The sequence below is a fragment of the Corvus hawaiiensis genome, chromosome 16, assembly GCF_020740725.1.
Source record: "Corvus hawaiiensis isolate bCorHaw1 chromosome 16, bCorHaw1.pri.cur, whole genome shotgun sequence".
In the NCBI taxonomy this organism is placed as follows: Eukaryota; Metazoa; Chordata; class Aves; order Passeriformes; family Corvidae; genus Corvus; species Corvus hawaiiensis.
In genome coordinates, this window is record NC_063228.1 from 16,612,055 (window position 1) to 16,639,449 (window position 27,395).

A 27,395-nucleotide genomic window follows, 5' to 3' on the forward strand; every position below is an offset into this window, starting at 1 on the left:
CGTGGCCGCCGCCCGCCGTGGGAGCTCTCAGGTCGCTGCACCTCGTTGTGGTGCGGACCCGCCGGTGCCGGGAGGCCCGGCGCGGCCCGACGGTTCTGTGTGCTGGGCGGCTCTCGGGGGAGCCGGGCTTGGTTGCTGAGATCCATCTGAACAGCGTCTGAACAGCTTTAGAAAAATCTGAGCAGATTCAGCTACGTCAGGGAACGTTCAAAGCCTGAGTAAACCAGGAAGATTAAAGCAACGTTGCAGGTCTGGCCCAGTTCAGTCAGAGGCTGGGCTACGAGCAGCAGCCGGGTCGTGGAACTCCGTACCGGGATGAGACAAATTCCCCTGAGCTGCTCCAGCCATGGAATGCCAGCACGGTGAGGCCACACTTTAAATGAGTAGAGTTTAAGGAGGTGCATAGGGCAGCCCCTGGATTTTGGCTACAGACTGGTAAATTAAATCTAACAGGAGAGGTTGTTTTTTTCTTTGAAATCCGTATCTTAAATTAAAGGAAGCACAGCAATTCCAGTATTGCTGCAGAGTCTTATATTGAAGGCATGCAGGATACCGAGTGGGTTTTTCCAGGAGGCAAGATCAGTGTGTCAGAAGAGGGTGTGTACGTGTGTGCTCCACACAAAAAAAGAAAACCACACGTTAAAAAGGCTGACAACGCTCTTAAGACTAATATGGTGCGTCTCTTGAAAAAAGACAGCGGCATAGGAATAAGCAGGAGGTACGTGATTTAGTTGAGAAACACCGATTTAGAATAAGATACTTGGATCTCAGTCGACCCAAATTTGGGGGAAATAGCAGAGCAGTTAAACCACTTGTGATAGGTTACAGAGTTGGGAGCTTGTACCCAGGGGGGTTGTGCAGCCCAAGGATCAAGCTCGTGTCCTTTTAAGGCACCTACACACAAGTTTCTGCGGGTACACAAGAGCAGAAGAGGTGACAAGAATGCTGGAAAAAATGCGAAATTTGCTTTGTTAGATGGACAGAAATGAAAGGCATCACCACGCACACCGAGTCATCTGGAAAACCGATGTAGCTCCACAACAGCCGACCACATACGGCGTCTGCCCCTGCTCGGGAGAACGAGCGCAAATCATATTCCAAACCCGCCGCTTCCTGGAGTCCGAGGGCAGCGAGCAGCGGCAGCAGCGGAGCCCTTCCATTAGTGCTTTTTAAGGCGAATTCTATCAAAGCTGAATTCTATCAAAGCTGTTACTTCGGGGGTGCTGCAGTGCCCTTCGCTGCCCCGGCACAAACACGGGCCCCGCCAGGGCCGTGGGCGGCAGCCTCCACCAGAGTGGCCCAGCAGAATAACACGGGCCGCTACCGGCAATTCCCACGATGCGCTCAACGAGCTCCTGCGCAAGTGCCCCTCCGAGCCCATACCGGGCGGGCTGCCCGGGGAGCGTCCGGCAGTGGGGCCGGGTGACCCCGCCGCCGCCGCCGCCGCCGCTGCCCCGGCCCGGCCCGCGGCCCCCGCCCCGCTCGCCAATGGGCGCCGCCGCCGTCACGACGGGGGGGGGGGGGGGGGGGCCGCGCTGACAGCCTTCCCGCCCACGTGACAGACCGCTCGCCCACGTGACGGGCCCACCCAATGGGCGCGGCCATCGCCCCCTCCCCCCTGCTCCCGTTCCCGGCAGCCCCCGCGCGGCGCGGCCGGTCTGTGTCGGTAAGATGGCGGCCGTGAGTCTGAGACTCGGAGACTTGGTGTGGTGAGTGGTGGCGTGAGCCGGGCGGCGGCCGCGGACAGGCCGCGGAGCGTGCGGGCCGGACGCCTTTAGCGGAATCACGCTGCGGCTGCGGAGACGCAGGCGGGGCGGTGGCGGGGCTATGCCCGGCCCTGGGAGCGGGAGCCGAGTCGGGCTGGGCCGCCCTGGGCGCTGTCAGCCCGCGGTCGACCCCAGAGAGCGGCTGCGGACAGGGTGGGGCTTGGCAGGGCAGGGTAGGACGAGTGGCGGGGCCGCTGCCGGGTCGCGGGTATCGCCGCCGCCGTTCCTCGGGCGGTGTGGGAGGAGCGGCTGGAGGCGGCCCGGAGCCAGGGCACCGGGCCGGCGGGAGGCAGGCTGGGCTGTGAACCGGGCCGGCACTGGAGGCTGGCGGGGGCGGCGCATGAAGGAAGCTGTGTCAAATGGAGAGGTGAGGGAAGCGGGACGGAGGGACGAGCGCCGCGGGGTTCCCTTGTAAGCACGGGCTCACCTCCCGAGGAATGCGAGAAGGGATAGAGATAGAAGGTGTTTAGGGAGAGCCACGACACCGTTTCTTGGCAATGCTTTAATGAAGCAACACAACACTCCAGCGTTTCTTTACAGGTTGGGGTGTCCCTGTGGAAGCCCCCAGAAGCCATTTCCCCTTGTCACTGCGGTCTTACCCTCAGATAGTCAGAGCTGTGATTTTGTGTTTCCTGGTCGCCAATGGGCGAAGTCGGGAGAAGTGAGAGGTTTTCCATCGCGCCCTGTAAGCACCGACTTAGTGCATAGGTTCTGCTGTGCTGGATGGGCCAGGCTATCCTGCCAGGGCTCAAAGAAGTAGCTAATTTCCAACACACAAATGCATACATTTATACTGATAACCCAGATAAGAAGCATATGCTTCAGGCTGTGACAACTGCAGCTCTCATCTGAAAAATTGACAGTGCTGGGAAACTGTCTAATTTATATAGTAAAGTAAGTTAAGATTAGTTACTTTTAGCGTATTTCGTTCAAATGAGAATTTGGGGAGTGTTCTGCTCTCGGTGTTGGAATGCAGATTATCCTGCTTTAGTTTTGTACGTGACAGCCAGATGCTGTCCCTAGAGCTGTCGCAGGGAACTTTAACAATCAGACAGCAACAGCAGAAAGGGTTTGCTGAATTTTTTGCTCAGTACAGGAACTGGAGCACTAAATATGAGACATGGTCATGGTCACAGCTCTTGGCAGCGTTCCTGCCTGCCCATGGCTTCTGTTTTCTCTGTGCAGCATTGCCATCTCAAGGGGCTACAGTGCCACTTGCTGAGAAGTTTTGTGTCAGGAGCTCTTGGGCCCCACAGGTTCTTTGCCCGTCTCTTGCAAGACAGTTACTAATGGGATCTTGTGAGTACTGCAGCACAAGTCATTGACAAGGGTGAAATAAGGATAAAGCTGCTGACTAATGTCTCTTCATCTTTTGTGATTATTTCTAGTATTGCATAGTTTTCATATTGGAAACATTTGCAAGTGTAGGAAGGAAACTTTTCTGCCTTTCTTTCATGGCTCTTTGTATCTTCAGTTAGTGTGGTGGTGAGCACTTGAAGAAAGTGATAGTGGAGTGAGTACCTGTTGAGGGGATCCTGTGAGATCCTGTGATCCTGCTTTCCTGTGAGAATCAGAACATCAGCTTTCTGAGCTGGGAGTTGGTGGCTGCTTTGCTCACCAACTGCTCTAGACAGATGGATAGAAGTTCCCAACTTGAACTTTGGTCTGATTGCCTGCATCAGTGCTTTTTTTCAGTTCCATGTGAAGGAATCTCCACACTTATGGTGCTGCAGTGCCTATTACTCTCGTATCTTGCAGGCAGCCTAGCTGCTGCTCTTCTCTTCAGTTCTGACAGTCCTGCAAGGTCAAACAGAGACCTGAGTTAGGTGCAGATGTCAGCCGTGTATCCTACTTTGCACAGAAGGTTTTGACTGCAAATTGTAGCTCTCTTAATATGAAAAGTATGACATCATGTGAAAAGGCAGACACTGGGATAGTTGTTTTTTTTTCTCTGTTTCTAGTACCTAATACTTCCTTTTTTCTCTAGGGGGAAGCTGGGCCGTTACCCTCCGTGGCCAGGAAAGGTGAAGTTTGTTTGTATTTATTGTTGCTTTCTTAGTTTTTCATGGTTTGTGTTTTTTTTGTTTGGGCGGGATTTTTTTTGTGTTTTCCTTCTGTGTAGGAAAAGCTTTGCCTGAAAGCATTTCAGTTGTAGATTAACACTGGTTTTTGAGTTTGTTTGTTTTTAAAACACATATACCTCACAAATTTAAAGTGTGAACTAGTTTAGGGCTTTATTTGATCTATTAGCTCAGTCTGTCCATAACGGCTGGTAGTTCAGATGGAATAAAAAGCAAACAGAGAGCCAGCTCTGGAACTGATTGTGTTTCCCAATTTTAGTAGTTTAATCCCTGTCACTTTCTGCAAGACAGGTTTCTTGTCTTCCAAGTTGGTTAACAGTACTGTCTTAAATAATAGAAATAAGGAGTCTGGCTTCCCAAGATACTGTTTTAGAGCTATGGTTTTTGAGAATTATCTGGGGTAGTTTGACCCTACTTCTGGTGTGGTTGGGGTTTTTCCTGATGAAAGATTAAAAAACAAGAATTTTATATGCCATTTCTATTATTTTCACTTCTCTGAAAGACCTTTCTTTTATCTTTTATGTGGTATGAGGGCTAAGCATGCTGAGGTAACAGCCTGAGTCAGGGAAAAGAACTGTCAATGTGGCTGACAGCTAATAAAAATTAGGTTATTGGATCAAGTTAACACCAGGCTCCTCTACAGGTGTCACCTGTGTAACTGAATGATAGCTTTTCTCTTTACTAACATTTTAAACTTGATAAGCAACCAATTCTGGGAGTAAAGACAAAGTTTAAATTTAAATTTTAAAGGTTACGCAAGTGGAACAAACTTTTATTCATGCCAGCTATCTTCCTAATCAGACTTTTTAAAAATCTGCAATAGCTGAATACTGGATGGTAAAATCACAAAATTTGTCACTGTGTGCTTTTTAACTTCGATTTCTAATCACCTTTAGATTGTTAACCCACCTAAAGATCTGAAGAAACCTCGAGGAAAAAAGTGCTTCTTTGTGAAGTTTTTTGGAACAGAAGATCAGTATGTACCTGCTTGTTTTCATCTGGGGAAAATATTGTACCACATAACGTGGATCTTTTGTGGAAGAAATATTTACTAACACAGTGCAATGTAAAGGATTACCTTTGAACCACACAACAAAAGAAATCCAACTATTATTGCATGCTATAGCTGCTCACTGGGGTGGATGAAGACTGCAAAAATTTAGCTTAGGATTTGAGTTGCTGCTGTGATGATAGCTCCCCACTTCTAGGCATGACATGACTGGGTTAGATTTTAGCATGTAATCATGTGTGAGAAAGGTACAGCTCACAGTAGTCTCTTGTTTTGCTGCCAGAGGAATAAAATTAACTATATAATTGCCATTTGTGAAAGAATATACCATCCTACCTGGTGACTGAAAACATTCTTGCTGTGCTTTTGGAAGACTTTGCAGTATAAGAGAGCCAAAACTGTTGTAGACTTCCTTTTTGCAAGGCAGAATTTAATGATTTCAAATGCGAACAAAATCATGGTTGTCTTAGATTTAAATGATTACAAAGTAGGGGAAAAAACCCAACAAAAAAAACCCCCTGAGAATGTGGATATTTTGTGAAACTGAAAATTAATTTGCTAATTTTTCAGTTTTCCTCTTTATTTTCTGCTATTTCCATTAAGTAATGCAATAAAGAAGAAAATTGTGAATACGTGTGGAAGACTAAAAAACCCTTTACTTTTTGGAAGAAAGGTGACACGAACTGAGGCAATTTGATGACTGTCTCTTAAGGAAATTATTTTTCACTGCTAAATTATTTTTGCTTAATACTTAAAAATATTTTTCCATTAAGAAATAAGGTCTAAACTTGATAGAGTAGTAGTGAGTGCTGCATACGAATGGGAATGTATGGATCTCTAGTAACTTCAGGCAGGTGAAGGTTGATTTGAGGGCAGAGAATGTTTTTTGGTGGTGATATTAAATATGGTTATTTGAGCTAATAAAGTCTGAGTTGAAGTGGATTATTTCTGTCTTGATTATTTGTTTCAATTTTTGTATTCCACATACTGAATCAAATACAGATTTTTCTTTTTTTGTATTAAGACAAGTGGTCAAATGTCTTGGATACTGTAGCTGAGATTAATAACATGACTGCAAATGAAGAGTTCACAGCTGCAAAATAATAGTGATTTATTGCAGGATTCTAGAGCTCTGGCTGGGGCAAATCCAGTTATCTGGCACAGTAAGGTAGTGTGGTTGTTGTAGTGTTGCCCCCTCCCCCAATCTCCAGCTTGTGAAATTTAGTCGTATCATGCTAGATAATCGTGAATTAGAAATTTGCTTGTTTTGATTGGCATACCCTACCTGAAAATTGAACAGAAATAAATACTCTCACCTTTCTTTCAAATAACGTTGATAGAGAAAAGAGAGAAGCTTGTGTGCCTCTTCTGTTCTGATTTGGAACTTCAAAAGGCTGTGCTGGTTAGAACTGTGCTGTTCTAACCAGCGTGTTGCTTGAGAAAATTCTCACGTTTGAGCATAATCAATAAGCCAAATCAGGAAAAATAGAAATTATTTCACTTAAAATGTGAACATGAAGAGAAAATCCCTTTACTTATTTTGTATAAGTAAATGAGTGGGTTTTGCAAATACTTTTTTCAGGTGTGTGTATAAACAGGACTTGGAAATACGTAACTGAGAGAATGTCACCACCTTATGATCACCCTGAGGAATAGCAGAGTGCAGAGCTGTCACTGTCCAAGGGATGGTGAGGAGCACACTTACCCATACTGATGGTCTAGTGCATGTAGCTTCTGGTTTTTAGCACCTCACTTTTTCTGCCACGTTCACGCTGTACGATGGCATTTCTGTACCATGGATCCGTTGCTGCAGCTCTTGTATTACTGCCTTACCCTTTGAGGTTGAACAGGAGAGGATCTGGACATCGGCTATTCACCTCTTGTCCAGTGTGTGTAAGGCAAAGGTGATGCTGTTTGCTGGGTACAGTCACTCCCACGAACTTCTGGGGGTTGTTGCCAGCCAGTTTGTGGAGAGGTAGACAGTCTCAGGCCTTACTTTAGTCTTACTTCCTTCTGAGGATTCCTAGGTGCCTGCTGTGGCCAGAAATGCTCCTGTTCCAGGTGGAGTACAAATTGTTCTCTCCTGACTTGTGTGGCTTTGGTTGGTCATACTAAAGGTTAAGGAGAAAGATGTTTAGAAGTAGAAATGGATGTGCCTGAGCAGAGGCACATAAATAACATAAAACATACTGATGAGTTTGGCAGGTTTTGGTGTAGTGTATAGGTTTTGGTTATTTGTGAAATTCTGGCTAGCGTAGGATACAGCACAGAGGAAATGCGTTTTCCTTTTCCTGCAAATTGAATATTACCATGTACTGGACCTGTGCAGTGCTGCACTGACTAAAGGAATAGATAAACTGGAAAGCTGCGAATAGTTTTGGTCCAAGACATACAAGTGAGGGCATGAGTGCGTTCAGACTGTTCTCTAAGTCCTGGCTTTTGATAAATTTTCTACTGGGCTCTGTGGTCTGTATGTTAATTGTGTTGGTGGTGTTAGTTGCTCCTGTTACTTCTGAAGGAATGGGTTTTCTGGAAGATAAGTACTCTCTACCCATGGAAGCAGATTTTGCTTATGTTTAAACTGTGAAGTACATATATGCTTTACCACAGTGAAAGCCACCTTGATGTTCATAACAGCGATGTAATACCCATGTCCTATTCTAAGTGATTGTGTGCATCGCAATTAAGGCAATCATGTAATGTCTCTTTATTACCTTGTTCTCTAAGTTGATAAGGAGGTTTTTTTCTAGTCTGTCTAGGAGTTGTTTATTCGAGTGTCTCTTCTTAAAGTAAGTCACATTAAAAGGATTCTTTATCTAAAATCAAGAACAGTTGATGTTTCCTGCCCATAGACCTGACAAGCATGTAACAACATCCATTACAGGAATCTAAACAACAATTTTAATTTAGTTTAGAAGTGGAACTTAGACCTCTTATCTGTGTTTCTAACTGTACTTCTCAGATAGTATTTAAAATCCCCTTTTATTATTATTTCCATGCTGCAGTCTTGTTGTAGAAAATCTTTGTAGATATTTCAGTAGTCAAGTAAGAACTTTTATTTTGCTATGTGTGTACATTTACTGCTTTTAGTAGTTAGAACTAATAGACTGGCAGATTCACAAGTCTTTCTTGGTGTGCTTCATCCAGTTCAAAATATTTTTACATTTCATGGCCTGCTTAGGAATTCATTATGACATTTGTCAAAACTAGAAGTATCATTGCTTTGAAGGTGTCTTTCTACTGTGATTCTATAGAAATACTAGGGAGAGTCCTCCAGCTGTCAGAGCTGTGTGTACAAACACAGCCATTCACCTTCCTTCCCCCTTTGATACTCCCTAATGGCCAAATGGACTTGCAAGTTGTGTGTATCAAAGTCTTAACAGGAAGCTGGACAGTCCATTCTTGCTTACAACCTTTTGAAGCATCAGCATGAAACTAAATATGGTGGGGTCAAGGGGCACTTCCTGACTTGATACATTAAGGAAAAAATGGAGGAAGCTTGCAATCTAAGATAAGTGTAATAATTTGCAGCCTGGTTCCATCAGGCACAGTGATGTTAACACAGCACTCACTACATTTCCATCCTCCATGCCCTACTGGGATGAAAGCACCTACCCTTTTCTTCTGCCACTGTGTTCCCTGGTTTTCAAGGAGAGAGTAATTTCAGGATGTAGTCTTTCTGAAATGTTCTTTCAGGTCCTAACATCAGAAAACACTTGCTTTAAGTTTGCCAACCGTTGGAAATACACCTTAACGGTCTGAGAGGCTGGAGGGATAGGCTGAGCTGATGGAGGGGGTGAGCTTGTGTTCTGGTACTTCTCAGTGAGGCAGATTATCCCATGCAGAGCTCTGTGTTCCTGTAGCAGAGCCAGCTGCAATGTTGTTCGACGTTCGTGCAGGCACAGTACCACAGCTGAAAATCACTCCAGACAAAACTGTTCCGCCTCTTACTGAGGAGGTATTTCATTGCACAAATTAAAAAACCTAATGCTTAATTTCCTTCAGTATTGCCCTGCTTCTTGGTTTCATCTAAGTATCCCTTCCTTTATTCTAGTATAATGTGGTCATTTTAGTATTTTTTTTTTTTTTTTTAGAAGTTTACATACTAAGTTGCGGAGTTTAAGTTATTTGAGTTATTTAATTGATGAGGATTGGGATGCTCCCTTTTAGCAGAAGGAAATCCATCTTGATTTCTGTCATGCGCTCACACACACTGGCCTTGTAAATAACTAAGCAATTTTCTTTTGACTTTCAGAACTGGTTGTGTTAGCATTTAGTGTGGGCATCTAAAGTGCTACAGTCTAAAGCAATAAATTTTTTCCTAGACTGTGGTAAATAGAAATTTGGAGATACAGTGCCATTGTTTTCCATCCCTAGCTATACGGTTTGCAAAAAGTGAGGATTAGTGGATATTCTTCCATCTCATTTCTGCAGTTTCTCATTAGGAGTTGGTATCTGTAGACAGGAAGAGAGTGGCTGGAATGGTAAGGGTTTGAAGATCTCCTTGCCTGTGCCAAGCTTGTGCCAGGGATTTGAATCCGGTGTCTCTGCATCTCTCTGTGCCACTGTTTCCTTGCAGCTGCAGGTCACTTTCATACTTGCCTCTTATGCTTATTCTAAGTTTTGGTTATTGTTCTTGGTTATAACGTGGATTTGACATGAGTAGTGGTTTTTTAAGAGTGGTATTTTGGAGAGGATGAGGAACAGTGTGGAGAAATGAAAAGAGAAACCCATTGCTAATGGGTATTTTTATTACATCTTTTCACTTTCCATGTAGCCCAGTCTTTACAGATGCCAGGTGACTGTGCAGCAGTATGAACGCAATTTCATCTTAAATATGACATCTTCAGTAACATCGTTAATGTTTTCCTCAGGCATTGGTTCATTGCTGAATCAGGACAGAAATAGTAGCTCCTTTTATATGTTGTATCCTTGAGACTTATCTAAATACTGGCCTTCATTGAGATCTGGTGTATAAACATGAATGATTTTGTTTGGTGAAAAGTTCTTTTGTTTTCAAGTGCTTGAAACACTGCATGCAATTGGTTTATGGACATTGGTGTCAAAGACACACTCATCTCTTACAGAAGGTTGTCCAGGTAGGTGATGCATAAAGAAACTGGAAAGGAAAAGACCAATTTAATTTTTCCCCTGTTTTTTCAAAGTTTATTTTTAACTGAGGCAGCGTTTAAGATTGTTTTTCACTTATTAATTTGTCTCTGAGATATCTAGTTCTTTGTCCTGGTGGATCACAAGTGCCAAGATGCACCTGTGAAGCCAGGAACCAGAAAACTTTGTGTCAGGCTTTCTCTGTACCAAAGGAAAAGGAATGAAAAAGGAAGCTAATGAACATGTATAGTGAGGAGGGATAGGATGTGCAGAAACCTAAGAGAATGCCTTGAGAGTAAAGAAATTATTTTTATTTAGAAGTTCAGTCCTGCAACAACATTTAACATGCTTTTTTTATATTGTGGCCCAAAATTTTGTTTCCTTTATACACATAACAAAAAGCTTCTCATGAGCTGGTGCTCTGTGGTACCCAGGGATGTTTGTCATACAGGCAAGCTTTACAGTGTAAGATAATTTTAAGGTATGTTTCACAGTAATGTCTGGGCAGCTGGGAGAGATTCCTTGAGTAGCTGCTGGACTCAGACTCTAGTCTGAATGCAATGATTTGACTTAGTATATTAAGTCAGTTCTTAAAATGGTGTGAACTAGTGAAAGGATTCAGCTTTCCATGCACTGGCTTCTTTGGAAAGGGTGCTGGCATTTTCCACAGTCAGTTCTAGCAGGAGGTCTTGTCTCTGCAAATGAGACCCAAAATGTTTCAGTCTACTTTGAGAAGGTTGATTCCTGATTACAAACAATTGCTATTGCCATTGAGGAGAAAGGTTAATGAAGTTATAGAGTTTATTTTGTGAAGAAAGGACAATCAAGACTCAGCAAAACATTGCTATTATTTTTTGTTGTTTTAATCTTCATGTTCAGTTTAACTATGTGATATGGTGCTTACAGTATCTGAAAATGCAGCTATTAAATCACTTCATGTACTTGCAGGAGCTAGATTGCAGTGGGGAATATTTTAAACCTGTAATTGTGGATAGTCTATGTAACATAGAGATATCTGGGGACAAGAGAAAATCTGATTGCCCCTTTTTTGCTGTGTGCTGGGCTGCTGTGTGCTAAGAAGTACCACTGGCCGTACTAACTAAGGGAAGGGTTTCCAAGACTTACACAGTTCTGTTTTCAGTATGGTGGAAGTAGTTTTTGCTACTGTACAAGTCAGGTTATGTTAAAATAGCAACAGTGAAGGAAATAGTTCTTTTACCTCAAAAACAAAATTGTTGTTTTCATGCAGAATACCAGAGTACATCAGAAATATGTGCAGCAATAAGCTGTGGCTTTTGTATTTGCTTTGTGTTGTCAGCTCTATAGTGAGATACATAATTTTGGGTTTTTTTTCCTACAGTGTTTTTAGACTCCTGTGTGCTCAGTATATTTGAACCAGGGATTGATAGCTGAGAATTGTTAGGTGAACTTTGCTTTCAAGAACCTCTCAAGCAGATTTGTGGTGTTGGCTACTTTACCTGGAGGCGTGGGACTGTTGGGTGTTCCTCCTGGTGAAACAAGAGCAGTCATTGGGCCGCCATTGTTTTAAATGCATCCTACGATCACATCCAGAAGCTGTTTTGCAGATAGAGAATATGAATAATGCTTAGAGGGGACAGTGCTAGAATGAGAGGAGATAAAACTTAAGAAATAACAAAGAAGTGCCAGAACAAAATCCTCAGTGAATGCAGTAATGGTAATAGTAAGTAATAGTAAGCGAGTTTGGGCTGTTGTCATCAGTAGATCTGGGGGAGGAAATGTAGCTGTGTGTTTCTCAAAGGGGGATGATTGAGAAAGCTGCTGTTCGGAGAATATAACTAGCTGCTTCTTTTGTTTCAAGTGCTTGGATCAAAGTGGAGCAGCTGAAGCCTTATCACCCCCACAAAGAGGAAATGATAAAGATTAACAAGGGTAAGCGCTTCCAGCAAGCTGTGGATGCTGTAGAGGAGTTTCTTAGAAAAACCAAAGGCAAGGACCAGGTGAGTGGGTTCTTTTTCACTGTGTGCATCAAAACAGGTCTTGGCATGAATGATGATTAGATGCTTTGTTATGTGAAAGGAGTTTGTTGCCTCTGGCAGGTTGAGAGGGGTTTTGTTTTCCTTCCTTTGGTTTTTGGGATTTATTTCCTATCCTCTCTTCTTCCCCATTTAATCTTGGTTGGTGGGGAAAAGTGTTATTAAACTGATGGAGAAACTGAAGAGGCTAATTGATCTGCTTGTGATGATTTGGTAAATCAGTCTTAAGAATTTGGTATCTACTAATCTTGTCTTTAGTATATTGGAAGCGCACACAGTCCTGGCAAGTCTTCACGTGGCCTGTTCTGTTATGTGCTTGCTTAAACTGGTGTGTTTTTGCAGGAGAACTAACCAGGAACTTCACTCACCAACTCCAAAGGGCTAACAGATACGTAGTTTTCAAGTTACTGTGCTGCTGTTTTGCTTGATAGTAATCAGCACAGGCTCCTTCACATCCTTGGTTTTGCATGAAAATCATTCCATCTCTTCTCTTCTTTCCTTACCATCTTCTATTCTATAATCTCTCAGGCGTCTTCCCATAACTCCACTGAAGAGAAGAATCGGCGTAATTCCAGTGAAGAAAGAGGCAAGCAATCTGCTGGTGAAGAGAAACGCAAAGCCAGTTTGTCTGAAGGAAAGGTGAAGAAGGGCACAGGGGAAGGAAAAAAGAGGGTCTCTTCTGTCTCGTCAGAGAGAGGATCAAAGTCACCCTTGAAAAGAGCCCAGGATCAGAGCCCCCGAAAGCGGGGGCGTCCACCCAAGGATGAGAAGGTTTGTGTTGTGCATGTCCGCCAGTGCCCGTGGACTTGGCATCTGGACTTGAGGGCTGACTGGCACCTTGACTAACAGGCCAGCAGGAGGAATCAGTTCAGTCAATATCCCTTTTTTTAAGCTTTTCCATGTTGCTACTTCTAGACTATTTGGCTGCCTGATACCCTTGGCAGGCATATTGTTGATTCTTCCTGTGATATTTACCAGTTAGTTACTGTGAGTGGCTCTGTTCGTATCTTTGAGAGGGCTTTGAAAGCTGTATCAGGAGACTCCATCTTTCATCTTGCCATCCCTCGAGTTCAATTTGTGTGGGATTAGTGAAGAGATATGGGTCTTCATCTGATTCCTGACTTCTCCCATCTCATCTACTTCATATGATCAGGTGATTAGTAGTCGCTCAACTTCAACCTCTGTACTTAGGGGCTAGGGCTTAAAGAAGAAATTCGTAGCCTGGGGAATCCACCAGAAGAATTGTCTTCATTTCAGCTTCTATGCTTTAGGATATGTTCATATCCTCCATTATAAAGGAGCATTATTATTTTATCCCCACTACTTCCCTGATATTTCTAAATGTTGTGGCAGCGCTTTGTCTACCCTCATTTAGAGTTCCATCCTTTTTATTGTGGAACTTCCTGTTGTGGTCTAGATCTTCCTATTCCAAATGGATATTTATTTTGGTGGATTATTACGAGGCACGTGCTCCATCGGAGACTACACCTGAAGACAACTGGGACACTTCAGCTGAAACACCGTACAGCAACATCCTTGCTCACCTGCGCTTCAAGGGGTTCATGTTGTGCTTCACAGTCTTTTCTTTCAGTCAGGATGCAAGTCAAGATGGTGTTCTTTGCTCTCCAGAATTGTGAATGGATTGGCCTTCGCTGGATGAACAGCAGACTCTCTCTTGATGTAGTAAAATGAAGCTGATCATCTCAGATTTTAGCTATGAAGGCATCATAGAATAGAGTCATAGAATATCCTGATTTGGAAGGGACAAACAAGGATCATCAAGTCCAACTCCTAAGGGATTGAAGGAAATAGTGGCTCTTTTTTAGCACCAGTGTCTGTGAAATTAGGCTGCGCTACAAATCCCGTCAGTTTCTTCTTTTGAGGGAAGTTGGAGGAGGGGAGAAATGGATGCATATTTATGAATTATAACTAATTGTCGTGACTGATGTCTTGACTGATGCAGGAAAATGCTTCACTGGCAACATAATTTTCACTTTTTTAAGTGTCTTCCTATAAGCATGTTGTGCCTCCACATATTTCTGTTAAAATAAGCCACAAGCCTTTTTTTTTCACTTGCAAAATGATTCTGTGTCTTTGAGCTAGATTCATTCCAAAGTTGATCAAAACTAATGGCTGGGAGAATTCTGATTGTGCTGACACATTCCATGCATAGATTTTACTGTGTTGAGTACCTCAGGGCATGGGAGTGCTTTGAGTGAGCTAATTGTGGTAGTAGACATTATTTTACTGGCACATAGCAAGCAGACTGGTTTTAAAGTTGCCACAAATTGGTGGCCAGCTGTGTGATAACTGCCTGGCCACAAAATAGGAAATTAAGCAGGATAAGGTAGGAAAGTAAGCCTTATGGCTTCTGGAAAGTAACAATTAAAATAATTGCCATGAAAATGTAACAACTGCCTTGATACTGTTTTTCAGCCTGTGAAATAATTTTAAAATCTTGTCCTCTTGCCTGGTTCTCATAAATTCCTCAAGTTTTTAGCCTTACAGTAGAAAACATTTATGTTGTTGTCCTGAATTAATACGATGATAGGATTTCGGGTTTTTTCTCCATCCCAGTCCAAATTCTGGCTTTCCAAGCAATAAGGATGCATAAAATTCAAGAATTCAGTTGTTGCTGAGGTGTGCTCTGTCTAAAAAGGCTCTGTGGCCCTACATGATCATTCACATACTCTCATTTTTAAGCTTATATGAATATTTTCAAAGGAGCAGCAGAACTTCATAGGTATCAAAGCAGGTTTTATCCACACTTTACCAGCTGAAGTACGCAGGACTCTCCCTAGACACTTCAAGGTTGGAGACTGATGTCTGCATTGTCCTGCTAGCACTCAGACAGTTGCATCGTTCTGGGATAACTCCAGGGGTCTTGCCCTGGCCATTTTTGCAAACAGTGTCCTTCTCTTGTGCTTCTGTGTGGATACTAAGGTATATTGTGCATTTTCAGGAAGTCATTTTGGAGGGGAGATAATGTGACTCCCATTACTGAACCCTTGTTTCAGAGGAAGACGGCACATATTATGCAGAAGTCCTGTGCATTCTCTTCATGTAGCATAAAGACCTATATGTCTATAGCATGTGTCTGACCTACAGCAGAAAGACCTATTTTAACCTATATGTCTTGGGGAAGTAAAAGATAAAGTTTAATGTGCTCAACAGTAAAAGCCCCAATATGTTAAGTACTATCATGATATTACAAACCAGGGCCTGTGAAGCAGATGGGGCAGCCCACATATCAGTTTGTCTCATGGATTCTGCAAACTTGAGCAGATGTGGCTGTCAACCTCATGCTTTGAAGGTTCTCCTGATAACAGGTAGGCTATTCTTTTGTGACAGGGCAGGATTAAAAGAGTTCAGACCTCTGCTTGTAATGATGTTTTTCACTCATTTGTTAAGCTTTTTGCATCCACCAGTGGAAAATATGGGATCAAGCATGTTTGTTTGTTTCTCTGCTCATTGCATAAGTGCACAAGTGCAGTGATTCCTCTTAGGTATGAAGAGTGGACTCTCCAGAAGCCATAGATCTGGTTGAATTCCTTCGCTGGCAGTTCATGTTTTCCTCACCTCACCTGTGTTGATAATACTCTGTGTTTAAATATGAATGCTCACAGAAAGGCCTTTGAAATAGAAGGCATTTATAGTGCTTTCAGAGCTGTCTAGGTGTGCTCAAATGATCATCGTGCTGTGACCAGCCCCTGAGCCAGTTTTAAGCTCTTTCTGATCCTCCTTCTGTCTCCTCAGGACCTCACAATTCCAGAGTCAAGTACAGTGAAGAGAGTGATGACTGGAACAGTGGCTGGATTTAAATGGCCACCGAGTGTGAGCGAGGTGAGAAGCTTTGCAACTTCTAGGATCTGAGTTTGTGGCAGCAAATCTAGAGCCTTTTGTCTGGTTGTAAAACAGCGAGATCTTATCTTCTTTCTTGTGTCAGAACATACTGCAGCATAACAAAGCTGAACAATATCCCGGACAGTTCAGAAATACTCTGGGAAGTGAGATTTCTGTCTCTGTGGAACTATTTGCAGATTCACACTTAACTTGCTGTACTAATTTTTACACTTCTTATTTTAAAAGCATTTCTGAGACTGACTTCCCAAAACTGTAGATGATGTGGATAGTCTCTCCCTGTCTGAATACTATCACATGGGGTGATAGTTTGATGGTTTCATTTGATTTCCTTCACAAGCAGCTTTTGAAAACCTTTTGATTTTGTTGAATAAATGAGTGATCAGTAAAGCAGGGTAAGAGCAGTGTGATTCCAGGCTAGTATGTGTGATGCTTACTGGGGAGATGTGGTACCTGGGCCTGCAGTCCTTGTTGCTGTTAGGATGGGTTTGCTTGGCATGTGGCAATCTCCAGCCAATTTCCAGAATGCTGTTTTATGGAATTCCTTGGAAGCTGGAAAGTAAGTGTTTTCATTTGCTTGGGAGAGGAAGAAGTGGAATATTAATTTTCTTCCTCTCATGTTAATCTTGCTCATATACTTCTTTGGTTTTCCTGCAGATGTCCAAAAATGAGGAATTTGGTTTGAATGGCTTTGGTTTTGAGAATGAAACACAATGTAAACCACTTAATTGAAACAGGCTGCTTGTGACAGCTGATACATTTTATATTTTCCCCCTTATGCTATTGTTCTCATACAGCTTAGGGAGAGCAAGGGAGTTATGCTGTGGTCGTTCAGTTACTCTCTGGATTTATTTCTGAGGCTGTACTTTTTCTCTTTGTAGCCTGTGAAGGACAGTGATCCACACTTCCATCACTTCCTGCTGAGCCAGACAGAGAAGGTAAGGATTTGGCAGACAGCATCATGCTGGTGGGTAGCTTGGAATCCTGCCCTTTGCTGGAACTGAATACAAGGAGTATGCATAAAGAGCTCCAGAATTCTGTTCTTTGAGGGCTGGCAATTAGATTAGTTCAAGTACTTCCCAGCCTTAAGATTTAGAGTGATTTAGCATTAAGTACAGTGAATAGTTTTAAGTAATTCAAGATTATCTAGCACTTGTTTTTGACAGATCTGGTGTAATAAGTTGTGTGGAATGAACATTGATGGACAAGAAAAGCTTTTTTGTGTGTTCAAAAATCCTGTTGTTTGATTGTTTTTGATGGTTGTCCTATCAGTTTCTTCATCTGGATAGGCTTGTCAGTTCACTGAAGGTTGCAGGAGAACTTCCAGGACCAGAAAAGCTCCATGTAAAATACAGCCATTTTATCTCCCGAGACTCAGAAGCCTTGCAGGATTTTATATTCAGCAGTGAACATCAGGAGGAAAAGGAAGGATCAAATTAAACATAAAAGGATTTACATATCTCGCTGAGGATCTGGGCAGAGCCAGAAGGATTAAGAGCTGCTAGCGGTCTTATCTAGACAAGCTGGAAGTAAGCAGCATGGGGAGGAACAGCCTTTGCCTTAGCATTTGTAGAAAGCCACATGCCTTCTCATATTAACCAGAAGGTTTTGGTTCCACAGCTGCAGAGACATAGTGAGCATAGATGTGAGGCTTCATGGCAGGCTCGAGAGAGCTAAATGTAGGAGTAGGGATGGCCTGGGTTCTAGTGCCTCCAGTGGAGCCTGTTGTTGGAACTACAGAAGGGAGTTTGCAGTGCCTCTGTTAGAAGACAGGCTGAATTGCAGGGGCAGGGTGGGAAAGAACAATCTTAATATCTTGCAATGTTTTTAGGTTTTATTTTCTTCCCTTGAGGGAAGCCCCAGAGTTGTCCTGCTTTGAAGGTGGTGGTGGGTGGGTGAGCTGCCTGTTTCTGTGGAACAAGGATATGGTCTGTTTGCTCAGCAGAGTAAATCAGCACTGTCCTTCCCTTGAATGCTTTGTCTTCTCCATACAGCCAGCTGTCTGCTATCAAGCCATCACAAAGAAGCTGAAGGTTTGTGAAGAGGTAAAGCAAATCTTGGTTTTGATGGATTTTTATTGTTATGAGGCATTGCAGTTCTTCCAGAGCTGTGCATTATATTGTGTTTATTATTCCCTCCCCCCCACCTCTCTTCCCCCACCTCCCCCCACCCCACTCCCTCAGGAGACAGGATCCACCTCCATCCAGGCAGCAGACAGCACAGCAGTCAATGGCAACATCACGCCTACAGACAAAAAGTAAGATGTCCAACATACTTCAGCCCTTTCCCTTTCTCTCCTTCCCGGCTCACACATACAGCCACTCTCCAGCCTGTCACTGAGAATGAATAAACCTAACATTTCCCTTCAGCTGCACATTCCTTCTGTCCTTGTGTGAAACTGTTCGGGGGGGCAAGATGGGAGGGAGACAGCTAAAAACAAAGTGGGCTGTACAACACAAAATTCAGAGTAAGTTCTGTCTTGGATACATCTGCAATTCAGGGTGTTTCTGCAGTTGCCCTTTTCAGGAGGTCCCACTGCAGGATGTTAGCAGCAGTATTCTGGAGTGTCTCATGACGTAGGAGGATAAAAGGGGATCTGTCTCCAGTAGTGCCTGGCAGTTGACTGGGGTTGTTCAATTGCTCTCCTGAGCATGCAGAAGACAAGAGGAAGAGGGAGGTGTGTTCTGCCATCACAAGAACATTGCTGCGTAGCACATGAGCTTTCTGGTTTCTCCTAACACCCCTGTTCTCCTTCCTAGAGTGAGAGATGCCTAACTTCAGCTTCCTGTTTTGCTCTGTAACTTCTGCTCTGTTCAAATTGAGTTCAGGCTGCTCTTGCTGTTTGCTGTTCAGGCAGTTTTCATGGGATGTCAGTTCTTACCTGTACTGCAGGGGAACAAAAATAACAGTGAAGCTGTTCAGGTAAAACAGTCTCTCAAGAAAGTGCGTCTCAGAGGTGGGTTGGGAAGGAAGGAATATCTCTGCTGGTTTAGAGACTTGAAAATAGGTAGACCTTATTTGGGCCATGTAAGGAGCCTGTAGTGATTTGCTCTGCCCTGTCTAAATTAGTTTACTTGGAGAAAAGGCAGCGTGCTGGAGGACAGGTGGCTTGTGAAAGCCACAGTGCAACTGTAGTGTGGCTAATTCTGCAGAATTAACAGCGGAATTGCCAGGTAGATTTGTTGTGAAGTTACCTTGGATGTAACTGAAGGCTTCAGAATCTCTCTGAAAACTTTGGGTTTTGTGGAAAGCTGCATGATGGATAAAAGGGTTCTTGCAGCAGTATCTGCAAAGGAATTCCTGTTGCAGGTGATTGTAGAGACTTCTTGGCATACTGTCTTTTTTTTGAATGGAGGGAGCAAAGCTCTTTCCAGCCGGTGTGGGAGGAGGGGAAGGCTGTTTTCTGGGACTGATGGTGACCTATACTGGCCTAATGCTTCCTTTCTTCCTGTGTCTGAAATGGCAGCTGTAGAGCCAGGACTAGGTCTTTGGTCCGCCATGATGCTTAGCCCAGTAGTCCTTGCTGGGCTTTATTAAAATAAAGATGGTAATGTATCATTCAATTACACAAGCAAGCATTGTATGTGTGACTTAATTAATCAGAAGATTAATTAGAGAAGCACCTGCTCATTTCTAAATGTTCCCTTTAACTTCAGTAAGGCAATGACTGGCAACAGAAAGCACACAAACAGTAATTTTAGTAAACAAAAAACCACACACAAACCACCCCAAGCAAACAAAAAGAACCCAGACCATCCAAACCTTTAATATTTAGGTGATCTTCTGAAGTAGGCTAAAGTCTTTTTTTCAGGAAATTGTTAGGGATGCTTGGTAAGCAAAATAAATTTCAGCTTGCTTTTAAAGCTCAGTATTTGCCCGTTGTAGCTTGACTGCAGTGGAACACATTTGTTTGGGTATTTTCTTTGCTGGTGATGCTCCAGTTTGCTCTTCATCATTTCCAGCACCATGAGAAACTGACACTGATTGCTTTCTCTTGCATTAATGTTTATCTATACCCTCAGGATAGGATTTCTGGGCCTTGGTCTGATGGGAAGTGGCATTGTCTCCAACCTGCTGAAGATGGGTCACACTGTGACTGTCTGGAACCGGACTGCTGAGAAGGTAGGCATGTGTTTAAACCTTTCCTAAACATTCAGTTATCCCTGTATCTCATGGAATCATCCATCAGTGGTGCCTGGGAGAGGATGCCAAAGAAACACAAGGATATGCTTGCCACTTCGTTCTGTCCCATTTCCTAGGTGCTTGGTGGGCGCTTGTGACTGGGTGCAGCTGTGGTCTGTTCTAGTGTGGTCACTCTTATGTCACCAGTCCCTCTCCACTGCCTTTTTGTGTAAGAGGAGAGAGTTGTCAGAAAAATTACACCCTTGTGTAATATATATGTGTTGAAGAATGGGATGTAACATGCTTCTGAAAATATTGCTGATGTGAATAACCATGTCAGTGTGTTGTGCATCTGGCCAAAAAGGCCAGGTGCAGGGAGTTATCTCAGGAGATTGAGGTGTGGTAAGATGTGCTGCTCAGCCGCAGGTTAGTCTACATCTATTGTGCTAGTCATGTTGTGGTAGCAAGGGTTCTGTCAAAGACCTACTGTGTCATGAGACCAGGATGGAGAAAGGGCTTTATAGGGGTATTCAGATTGAAAAATGAGCTTACATTGCATTGCACTTACATGCTAGACAGTGTTATTCTTTGTAGTGGAGGAGGAGAAGTAGGTAGCTGGGGGAGATGTGGTACTTTTAAGATGCTGTGGAATATCAAAGCAGGTAGGGCGCTGTGGTTACTGTGTTAAAAGGGGATTAAAAGATTTATTTTTTCAAGAGCAAAACATGGCTGGTATGAGGGGATAGGGTAAGAAGGAGCTAAGATTTTGAAGCAGCAGCCCACTGAAACATGTCCGTTTCAGCTGTGCATATCCCTGTCCAGTAACACATTTTGCGATGTCCTATTTTTTTCCCCTAAATCTCCCTTCTTTCCGTAATAATTTCTTGTCAAATCCACAACATTCTTATCGTTTCACCTAAGGGTTTTGGTTTTTTGGTTTTTTGTGTCTTTCTTTCAAAGTTTTTCACCTGTTCTTCAGAAAAGCTGCAAAAGAGCTGTGTGTGTGTGTGTGCGTGTGTGCATAGACAAAGCAACAGAAGATGACATTGCTGTGTAATTAACATGCCTGACTCCTTTGGAGTTGTGTCTAGCAGTGGAGTTTTTACAGCAAAATGCAAAGAATCCATTTGCTTTGTATTTAATTTGTCTTACCTTTGGACTTGTGCCTTTTGCAGTGTGATTTGTTCATCCAGGAGGGTGCACGTCTGGGAAGAACCCCTGCTGAAGTAGTCTCCACCTGTGACATCACCTTTGCCTGTGTATCAGATCCAAAAGCAGCAAAGGATGTAAGGATTAGCTCTTATTTTACCTCTGCTGGTTAGACTATGAGATGGCAGTCACTAAATGCCAGTTCTGATTCCTGCTAACCACGGTAGCCTGGGTCATTTTACATCCTGAGCAGTGCAGCTGTGTAAAAAATAAATGTCCCAACAAAAATTTTGATAGCTCTCTGGGGGTCTGCCACTGCAGTGCCAGGCTCAGCTGGACTCCTGCAGAACTGGGGTTTCTTTGCAGACACCCTATTGCTTTACCGCTCTTCTGTTCTCCACAGCTGGTGCTTGGTCCAAGTGGAGTGTTGCAGGGGATTCGCCCAGGGAAGTGTTACGTGGATATGTCCACCGTGGATGCAGATACAGTCACAGAGCTGGCCCAGGTAATCACTGAGCTGAGCCTCTTAACAGCTGTGATTCAGCAGCACTTCTGCAGTTTGTGTTGCTTTAGGTGCTTTATTACCTGTTGGTAATAAAACTGCTTCTAGAGATCTTTGGGCTTCTTTTGGGAGAGTCTCAAGTTCCAGGCAAACAAGACAAAATAGCGTGTCAGATCTTGACCACCGAACAGTGTCGGATGAGATGTTCCCTGGTGATACCAGCAAAGCCTGTAGATTTGGCAGAGCTGTTACCTGGCACCAGTGCAAACAGACAGCCAAATTTTGATCCCTTAAGAAATATTTTAGACAGGTTGGTATTCTGTAGCAAACTGGAGGGTAAAACCCTGTCTGGATTAATGACTGATAAAATGCATAATCTGCCTAGTTTAAATGCTCTGGTTGGGGAAAAGGAATGTCTTCACATTTCATTCTGTAGAAATATTATTATATGATTTCCATAGAAGTGTTCTGATTACTTCTGCTGTGGTATCTATGATTTCTTTTTGGCATCTTGATTGTTCCCCACTGCCCTAAGGCAGCGTTTGTGGTTGCACAATGAAGGGGAGCTGGTTTTGGGGAAGTTTTAAGCAGACATGTTGGTGATGCACTATTGTGTAACATCAATTCGGAGAATGCAAATCACCCATATTAGTAAACCTCTGCCTGAAGAGATCTGTCAAAGGCCTTTCCTCTCTGGGAAAGAGGGGAAAATACAATGATCAATCTTCTGGGATTCCCATGCCACATATACACCTTCAGCATTGATCCCTTGGGGAATATAGAATGCCATGACTAAAGCATGTCAGTTCAGCTGCTTAAAACATACACAGCAATGATAGGGGCAGGAGGGTCTTGCTGGAGTGTGAGGTCAACTTTTGGTCTTAAGCACCCTTTGCAGGATAGAGTTGTGATACATCACATTAGTGCTTTCCTCTCCTGTTTAAATGTTGGAGCTATTTGTTCTGCTTTAAGCTTCTGTCCTCAGGGGCAGGAATGCCCTAAATGATGTTCCTGCTGCTGTTCATGCACAGCTAACCAGAGATGCTCTTCTCCCAGGTGATAGTGTCCCGAGGTGGTCGCTTTCTGGAAGCACCAGTCTCAGGAAACCAGCAGCTCTCTAATGATGGAATGCTTGTGATCCTGGCAGCTGGTGACAGGGGTTTATATGAGGACTGCAGCAGCTGTTTCCAAGCCATGGGGAAGACCTCTTTTTTCCTAGGTAATTGAAAGATGGAGGGCCTGACAGCAGTTTCTTAGTGCAAGGACTGGGAATTTCAGCAAGGAGTCTGAGATGTATATGTCATCTTTTTCTTTTTTCTTTGGGCAGTGTGGGAAATTGGCCTGCTCCTCTGGAACTTGGCCAGTTTCAGAGCCTGCAGGCTAAAGTTTCTTTTTTGAATGCTGGTTCATTTTGGAGGATCTGTGATGCTTTTGGTTTTAAATCATTTTCTTATGATTTCTCTATTCCTTTGAGTGCTTGGAAAATGGGAATAGTTTGTGAAATCTTTCAGAGGAAGGGAGAGCTGCCAAGTGCTTGATGCCAGGAGTCTAGTAGTGTTACTGCTGTGTGGGCTGGGGAAGCAGGGCTGCTATTTCTCTTCTGGAGGAATTCCAATGGTGTGTCTCGCTCCCAGGTGAAGTAGGCAATGCTGCCAAGATGATGCTGATCGTGAACATGGTCCAAGGCAGCTTCATGGCAACAATAGCAGAAGGACTGACTTTGGCTCAAGTGACTGGCCAGTCCCAGCAGACCCTTCTGGATATCCTCAATCAGGGACAACTTGCCAGCATCTTTCTGGACCAGAAGTGCCAAAGTAAAGTTCTCTTACATTGTTTTCTCACAGGGCTTTTTTTGCAATCTAGCAGATTTTCAGGTAGTGGCAAAAGTTAGAAAATAACAGTCCCATCTTCATCAGTCTGGGATTATGGTTATTTTAAGCATTCTGGAAATCAAGAGCCGAGTTCCCATTCCTTCCCCTTCGTAGCTAGGACTTCTGAGAATCTGAATTAGCACTGCTTAGGGCTTAAGTTAGGATTTCATTGGGGCAGGGTAACAAGTAAAATGGAGGGCAAGTTGCTTAGAAATCTGAGCTCACTTTGTCAGTGGCAGTAATGACGTCATCTGCTGTGGCCAGATGAAGATAGTAGAGAAACAGGAGAGCTAAAGGCAGTGATCAGCAATGGAAAGGGAGATTGGTGTTGAATTGCAGTCCCTTGCAGCATGGGCTTGGCTTACTTTTGTCATGCTTACTTTTTGCATGGGTTCCTCTCAACAGATATCTTGCAAGGAAACTTTAAACCTGATTTCTACCTGAAATACATACAGAAGGATCTTAGATTAGCTATTGCACTGGGCGATTCTGTCAACCACCCAACTCCCATGGCAGCTGCTGCCAACGAGGTAAGAGTTGTTCAGTGTTCAGATGTGTTCTTCAACATTTATTCAGCAGAGCCATTTGTCAACCAGAGACACAGATCTAAGAATTACATCATCTCTAAGACAAGGGATCAGTGACTGAAATATATTTTGACTAGGGTAGCATTGGATTTGTTTTGATTGTAGAAACCCTTAGAACGTTACATCAGGAAACACAGAAAGAGCTGGCATTTTCTGATCTGCTCTTGAATTATTTGGCATACTGTGCAGCTCTCTGGTTGCAGTGGTTAGCAAAGGAGTTTTTCTGCTGGGAAAAGGCTTCACACAAGAGCAGGCTCTGATCCTTTTCTGATTTCTCTTTAGGTCTATAAACGAGCAAAAGCATTGGACCAATCTGACAACGACATGTCTGCAGTGTACAGGGCCTACATCCATTAGGCTGCACCCTTCTTACTGTTCATACGATGATTGTTGATTAATATTATTATACTGGGTTTTAACTCTGGACCAGTCCATCTCTGTCTTTCCATTTCCTTTTATACACAGACTTTGAGACCTGCCATGGAGGCAGCTGCTGCTGTGAGCCTTCCACTGTGGCAGGAGGGGGGAGGAGGGGGCTCGGATTATTGCAGTCTAATTAGAAAAATCCATGCCATGCACTGACAGTCATGAGGCGGAACAGCGGCGATTGTTCAGAAGCTCTGAGGCAACTCTGCCAGAAATCTGCTGCTTGGCTGCTTTAATTTTCCTCTTTGTTTGCTAGTCCAAGATGCTGTTTCTAACAATCCCTTTTCTCCTTTGCTGTGAAATAATGCAAATGTTGGACTCTCTGCATCAAGGGGACAGGGTGACATTACATCCCATCTATCTGTGAACGTCACTTGGTCCCAAGTAAGGTGAGGAGCATTCCTGCTAATTAGCCACTGTTAGAGAACAAAGCACCTCCCATGGAGGAGAAGGGCAGTTCCAGAGGGTAAGGGGAGTTGCGTGCAACGCTGTCTTGATTCTGTTTCTTTTTAAACTTCCACTTCCCCAGCACCTTGATGGAAGAATTCCTGTACTGTTAAAGACAACACATTGCATCCATGTCTTCCCCTGTACAGACAACTATAGCTTAGGGAACGCAAACTGTACTGAAAATAGGAGAATGCCAATGTCAGTGAGGCTCCGAAAGGTTTATCACAGCCCATCCAAAACATGATTGGAAAGTAACATGTTTGCATAGAAAACTGCAAGAGAAACATAGAGCCTAAAACTGGGCTAGAGATTTTACTTGTTCCTGGCCTTAGCTTATGTTATGTTACTGCTTGCTTTTATTTTTTTAACCCTTGTAGTCAATAATTACAAAGGTGTCTTGGATTATAGCAGTGTCACAAGCAGAGTGGTGAGTCTGAAAGGGGAGAGAAGAATGATTCAAGAGATTGAAATTCCTGAGCTCCTTTCCACACTCTCTGGCCTTTGCATGGTTGTCACATCTGTCAGCCAGTTTGCCCATCTATAAAGGTGGGTGATGGTTACCTACCTCACAGGGATACTTTTGTGTACTGACTAGTGATCTTTATACATGTCAGATTTTCCATACATGTTCTTAGTGTTACTACTTTGGGTACAAGCTAGCACAGCATGAGCCTTCTCCCTGTATCGGTGACTCTGCTTGTGGCCAGATACCGACTTCTAGAAAGACCAGTAACTGAAACTGGGGAGGCTAAGACCACTGCTGAGCTTTAGTCTAGAGATGGGCGACATGAACTGCAGATGCCGAGGCTAGAGATCAGAGATGCTCTCAGTGTAGATAGCAGAGCAGCCCAGAGTCCAAAGGATGCCTGTCACTAAAAATGCACAGAGTGTGGCTTGGTTTTTTGGTCTGTTTGGGTTTTTCTTTTCCAATTCTCAGTGTTAGCCTTTTGGGAGTGTTCTTGCATTTTAAATTTGAGTGTTAGAAAAATGCCAGTGAGAAACTTTGGCTAAAATCACTTCTCAGTGGTATAATCTCCTTCCTCCCTTGGGCTGGGATTCTGAAAGGAAAGAAGACCGATTCAAATTAGGCTGTGTTCCTGACATCTGCCCCTGCCACCTTATTTTTTTTCTAGGAACTAATGGCTATGTAAGGAAATTGCCCCTGGGTTAGGATTTCTTACCAGTTCTGCTTTGTGCAGCATGTACGTATGGTTCAGGGGCACCTTGTTAAGAAACAGAGTGTCAGATACTCATTTTGAATCACAGCATCTAATGCCTCATGCTGTAAATGTTACTTTGAGTATTTCACCTCCTGTGATGACTGTTCCTTGTGGGCTAATACTGTATTCTGCATTACTTACATCGTGTGGTGAACACCTGGCAACAGAGCTCTCAGACCTCACTGCCTCTTGGTCACTGTGTGTGGGCGATAATAGTTCTACACCCAGGTTCCTTTGGCAATGCCACTGCCATCCTGCATGTAGGTATTCACAATAAAGGCACATAAAATTTTCAGGATAGCTAGCCATTTACCTGCTTTTGCACACTGTTCTCCACCCAGAACTCTGCTGTTAACATCTGAAGTCCTTCGTTAAACATGCCACAGTAAAAAAAAATCTCTTATATGAATTATGCATTGAGGGCATCTGAGGGAAGTTGTGGGTTTGAGGGCAGGAGATGAGACTACAGGAAAAAATCTTTTGGGAGGAAGAAGGAGGTACTGTCCCATGTGCAGTTGAGAGTGAACTGTGCTGAACCTGTCCCTGCCCTCTTGGGCCAGAGTGAAGGTGAATGGGTGTGAGCAAAGGTAATGAAGGATCTTTGTTAGTTTGTGGTGCCTCTGGATACAGAGAGAATGCCAAAGGAGGTCTCAAGGCCTGTGACAGGTATTCCATACTGAATTCAAAGAACCATTCCCTAGGCAGCTCACTGCTGCAGAGTTTGTTTCTAGAAATACTGTAGTTCCCAGAATGGAGGTGGTTATTTCTGTGGGAGTGGCAGATGTGGACTAGTTTAACACTGTAATTTATCCTGGGAAGGTCTGGTTGCAGCTTTCAGCCAATGTGGTTGGCTGTAGAGTGCTGCCTGGACAGCTGTACAGTCACAGGTGTGCCCAGGAGGAGCAGGAGGAGACCAAGAGCTCTGATGTGGCTGTGAAGAGGAGGGATGGAAATGGGGGAATCGGGACTGTTCCAGATGCTGGTTGAGATTGCTGTCAGTCTCACTCAGATTCTTGTATTTATGTCTGTAGCCTCTGAACGTGGATTTCAGTCTGTTCCTAGGCCTGAGATTTGGGGGAGGGGAATGGGGGAAGCAGTGGATTGAGAGATGCTCTAATAAAACTGGCTAGTCAATGTTGTCCTAATATTGTTGGCAATTCTGTAAAGTTTCTTTTTATGAGGATTTGTTTTAGCAATTTGCTTTTTTTTGACTCCCTCCTTTTTAAA

General features: G+C 43.6%; 1 protein-coding gene across 5 annotated transcripts; it reads left to right on the forward strand.

Annotated features, from left to right (window-relative positions):
• Positions 1–48: 48 nt before the first annotated feature.
• On the forward strand, positions 49–27,313 carry GLYR1 (glyoxylate reductase 1 homolog). Of its 5 annotated transcripts, none has more exons than XM_048321439.1 (16): positions 49–362; positions 3,754–3,790; positions 4,744–4,823; positions 11,806–11,944; positions 12,509–12,751; positions 15,737–15,823; positions 16,723–16,779; positions 17,836–17,886; positions 18,025–18,098; positions 19,864–19,963; positions 21,139–21,249; positions 21,519–21,617; positions 22,671–22,833; positions 23,249–23,428; positions 23,891–24,015; positions 24,355–27,313. In XM_048321439.1, exons 1-16 carry the CDS (start codon positions 316–318, stop codon positions 24,427–24,429), a joined length of 1,668 nt encoding a protein of 555 aa, XP_048177396.1. In that variant the 5' UTR covers positions 49–315; the 3' UTR covers positions 24,430–27,313. The 5 variants fall into 5 exon arrangements, with proteins under 5 accessions (XP_048177396.1, XP_048177395.1, XP_048177398.1 ...); XM_048321438.1 differs by having other exon boundaries at positions 53–362; positions 21,516–21,617; XM_048321440.1 differs by lacking the exon at positions 49–362 and adding an exon at positions 1,615–1,709 and having other exon boundaries at positions 21,516–21,617.
• The last annotated feature ends 82 nt before the right edge of the window (positions 27,314–27,395 follow it).